General features: G+C 55.7%; 1 protein-coding gene across 1 annotated transcript in view; it reads left to right on the top strand.

Annotated features, from left to right (window-relative positions):
• Positions 1-875: 875 nt before the first annotated feature.
• The window catches only part of LOC113829333 (cyclin-dependent kinase 17), a 160,264-nt gene continuing 156,366 nt past the window's right edge, over positions 876-4,773 (top strand). Inside the window, exon 1 of the mRNA XM_070121184.1 lies at positions 876-2,493. Coding sequence (XP_069977285.1) covers positions 1,020-2,493 — 1,474 coding nt within the window. The 5' untranslated portion in view covers positions 876-1,019. The remainder of the gene's footprint in view (positions 2,494-4,773) is intronic.

Genomic DNA, 4,773 nt, shown 5'->3' on the forward strand with positions numbered 1-4,773 from the left:
TGTTGAAGTGTGAATATGTTTACGGGTTGGGGTGAGGGGGAGAGGCAAAAAAGGTGTAGTGATAGCGAGAGTGAGTCTGGAAATAGAGGAGTGTGTGGATGTGAGCAAAGGAGAGAGAGAGAGAGAGAGAGAGAGAGAGAGAGAGAGAGAGAGAGAGAGAGAGAGAGAGAGAGAGAGAGAGAGAGAGAGAGAGAGAGAGAGAGAGAGAGAGAGAGAGAGAGAGAAAGGGAGATAGTGAGATGGAAAAGGAGATAGTGAGATGGGTGGGGAGAAGGGAGCGTTTATCATTCTTCACGTGCCTTCGTTTTGACCGCGGAATAGGGGGAGGGAGTGAAATGTAGGGCATGTTGTATCGACTGCAACTCATCTCCCTGTACGCCGCTCTCATCACGACGAGTGTATCATGAGCCTCGCCTGGCGCTGGAGGCGTCGTCGGCGATTGCGTCATTCGGCGGTGTGACGAAAGCGCCGTGGCTCTCCGGGGGCGCCCGTGACCTCAGGGCGGGTCCCGATGCACTCTTGAGATCATCTTGGCGCCTTGCATTGATATTGCCTTATTTATACCGTGTAGCTCAACGTCCTCACCATCCTCCTTGCAGTTGCTCTGACCCTTCGAGTGTGTTTGCTTCAGCGCGAGAGTAGATGCAGAGCAATCCGAACAAGTGAAACGACTGGCTGAGCGAGCGGTGCCAGATCGACGACGGACAGTTGGCGAGCCGAGAGCGCGCGAGAGAGACGGGGACAGCGAACTGATAAATACGCCGCAGTTGTTGAGCAGCGCGAGTGTGGCCTATATACCTGCCGTCCTTGGAGCGAGGGGCGTGCGTGTCAGTGTGTATTTCGGTGCATTCGCAGACTTCCCAGCAGCTCGTTGTTAGCGTCACTGTTGCGGTGACGCCGTTTCGAGGAGTCGTCGTCGTAACGCACCCACGACGGTGTCGGCGACCTGCGCGGAGAGCGAGTGTGTAGGAAGGGGCGCGAATGTCCACGGCGGCACCGACCCCCCGCAGCCACCAGTAATGCCCGTGCCCGCCGCTCGCAACTTGCCCTCGCCCACCGATCCGCAGTCCTTCTTCCACTACCCGCCGTCGGCCCCGGACAAGCCCTCGCCCTCGCCCGTGGCCGCGCCGCTGGAGAAGGCGAAGGGCCACGATGACGTGTCGGTGACCACGCTGCCCCCCAGCCCCATCGTCCACCCGTACACTTCGTGCCCGTCGCCCATCTTCCAGCTGGAGTTCCCGCACGACCTGGAGTGCCTGACGCCCAGCCCGGACCCGAGTCGGTCCGCCACTCCCGACGGGTTCCGCCACTTCCTGCAGGTGTCTCTCTCCAGGTCTCCCTCCCCAAGCCTCCCCTTCCCTCCCCCGCCGGCCTCCAGGTCCCCGTCGCCTTCCAACCTGGGCCTTCCCTCTCCAGGGGACGTCCACGGCCGGGACTCGGCCTGGTCTCCCTGGTCGTGGGCCATCAAGCAGCCGCCCCCGGCTGCTGACTGCCAGTCCCCACCCAGCTACGCCCACTCCCAAGGCACCTCCACCTCCACTTCCTGCCGTGCCTCCACTCTCTCCCCCGACACGTCCTTATCCACCTCCACCTCAGCCTCCAACAACACCTCCAGCAACCCTTACAGAAGCGAGAATTACACCTCCTCCTACCACACGTGCACCTCGTCGTCCGCCTCGCAGGCCCTCGAGCCCCCTCACTTCTCCTGTGGTTCAGCATCCTCTAATCCTCCGTCCAGTCGCTCGGCCTCCACCGACCCCGCCGTGCCAGCGCCTAAGCCCGCGCGCCCGACTTCCATATCTCTGAAACCTTCCGTCACTCTCGGGCACCCGAAGCCTTCCTCCGATTCCTGCTCGATCCCCGTCTCCCCGACTGCGGCAGCGGCGACGGCGGATTCAGGAAGGGTCGAGGTGCTCACCGGGCGGGACCTGCTGCTCGGCAGGTGGTTCGGCTGCGGCCGGACGGCAGGGATGATCGGCATGCTCTTCTCTGCCGTTGGGAACTGCATGCGGACGGTGGAACCGGCGCAGCGTAACCTCATCGATGAACCGGAGCTGGTGCACGAGGCGCGGGAGGACATGTCGCCCGGTTCTCCCCCCTCTCAGAGGAGCGGTGGGGTGGCGCGCGAGAAGCAGGTAAGCCGCGCCCCGAGGCCCGAGCCCGACGGCGCGCTGCAGGAGCGGGAGGCGTGGGGTAGAAACCGAGACGAGGATATATGCATCATTGAAGAATACTGCGACGTGGAGGAGGAGCTCCCCCAGCACCCGACGCACTCTGTCCCCGGCGTCCACCTCCCCCACGACAACCCGCGCCACGGAACCAACAACAAAAACAATAACAACAGTAAGATCATCAACAACAACAACGCCTCCACGAAGCTGGGGAAGTTCGCTTCGGCTGTGAAGGGCTCTGCCTCGCGGCGCCCCTTGGTGCTGCTCATCGGGGAGTCGCTCAGGACCGCGCGGGCCAACAAACGCTCCAGGTCCTCCTCAGGTAGGTGCTGACACGCCGCCGCCAGACGTTTGCATAAACGTCTGTTATCTGGTTCACGCAGCGATACATACTCGCAGACATGTATATCATATATGCTATTAATTCACAAAGAAACGAGGTGTCTGGAATTATGCCATGTAGAGTACAGTTATTAGGCCTGCCATGTCCAGTCTTCTTCCGCCATTCGCCTTTAACTTGGGACAAACGGGGAAAACACAGCGGCCGGACAGTGTCTGCGTGTCTCAGTCCCACGTGGGCGGATCCTGTCGACATATCAAGTTTATTTTTAACGATTTTCGTCCTCGTTTCCAATGCCGGCAAATTGTTGGTATGCAAACAATATTAGGACAGCGATAGGGTTGGTGGATAGCGAATTTCCCCCGTGCTTTTGTTTACTGATAAAGAATCAGAATACATAATACTTGACAAAGGGTATCCAAATATCTGTGAAGACGTAAACGATTATAAGAGTGTTAATATAGATTTTCTTAAGCGGAGTTACGGAAAGACGAATATTTTTCTTTCGAAAACGGATATATGATGCTTTTTTATATATTTTTTGTTGGCACGGTGGCCTAGTTTTGCTCCTGGTGTTACGGTATGTTGCACTGGATTAGACCCCGTCTTATAGCGGCCCGGATACCGTTTTCGTTGACCATAAACACGATAAGGAGTTTTTGCCGATGATAAAACGTCCATTGTTGTTGCGTTTTGTAGGAAAGAATGTATATTTTGTTATTTTTTCCCAGGGATTATTGGATTGTTATTTGTTCTATTTTTTCGTCTTTTTGTTTACGTTAGGGTGTGTTCTTCCGTTCTGTTCCCGTGTTCTCGTTCCAAGCTCCCGAGTGTGACCCCTTCGGTTGGAAAGGTCATCGTCACTTCTGTTGATCGTTGTTCTTTCTCCTTTTTTTCTTTTCTTCTTCGTTATTACCTTCGTTTTCCTTCCTTCCTGGTGCTTTTGGAGTGGCCGATGTTTTAATTTCGTAATCTTTCCCGACAGTTAACAGTTTGTTTACGTCCTGTTTCATTCCTTCCCCTCTTCTCTTCTCTCTTCTCTTTTCTTATTTTTCTCATTTTTTTCTCTTCCCTTACCTTCTATTCTCTATTCTTCTCTTATCTCATATTCCCTTCCCTTTTCTTCTCTCCTATCCTCTTCTTTTTTTCCCGTTTTCTTGTGTGAGCTTTCCCCTTTGCCCCCCAGTTTCCTCTTAATATCTCCCCATCCTTTTCTCATTCCTCCTCCTCCTCCTCCTCTCCGTCAGGCCCCTCCCCCTCTCCTTCCCCTTCCTCTCCCCCCTCTCCTCCCGTCCCCTTCCCCTTCCTCTCCCCCTCTCCTCCCGTCCCCCTCCCCTTCCTCCCTCCTCCCCCCTTTCTCAGACAAACCCCTTGATCACCTTCCATCAGGGCCGCCGCCCAGGAAGGTCACCCCGAGAGATCAGGGACAGGCGCTTGACCACGTTTACATTGTCCTCCTCATCCCCCGCAGGGCCTCGGGGCTTGACCTCGTAACCCTTGACACGCCGTGGGAGGAAGGAGGGTAGGGGGAGAGGAGGGTGGGGTGGGAATGTGGAGACGGACGGGGTGGAGAATGGGGGAGATGGGGTGGGGGTTTATAAGCGCAGATGGGGAGATGGAGGTGAGTGAAGGATGGGGGAGAGGCAGAAGAGGGAGAGAGAGAAGAGGGAGAGGAAGAAGAGAGAGAGGAAGAAGGTGAGGGAGAGGGAGAGGAAAAGGAAAAGGAAAAGGGAGAAGGAGTAGGAGGAGGAGGTGCTGCCTCGCTTAGCATGAGTCACTCGTGTTTATTTATGTGCGTGTGAGTTTAAATGTGAGTGTCGGGCAGACAGACAGTGTTTAGGTGTGAGTGAGTGAGTGTGGGAGAGTGTGAATGAGTTAAGAGTGAGAGTGAGTGAGTGAGTGAGGGAGTTAAGAGAGAGAGAGTGAGTGAATGAGTCATGGAGAGATGAAAGAGGGATGAAGATTTTTTGGAAAATAGGATAGAAGGAAGAGAAAGGATCAGAGAGAGAAGAAAAAAAGGACAAATAAAACACTCGAAACAAGGAGACAGAAGGAAGGAGATTGCGCACCGCCGATCACTTAGATCCCAAGCGTTACCTCGATGCAGCATCTCCTACGGGATCTCAGCGGACGTCGCCGTACACGTAGGACTAATGCCATCTGATCCCTTGCCCGCCCGCGCGCACTTCTCCATTCAAATGGCCTTTCGAGCTCACACGCGCCCACGACGCCCACTCTCGGCCGGTAGGCTTGCTGGCTGAC

Source organism: Penaeus vannamei, chromosome 1, assembly GCF_042767895.1.
Source record: "Penaeus vannamei isolate JL-2024 chromosome 1, ASM4276789v1, whole genome shotgun sequence".
NCBI lineage: Eukaryota > Metazoa > Arthropoda > Malacostraca > Decapoda > Penaeidae > Penaeus > Penaeus vannamei.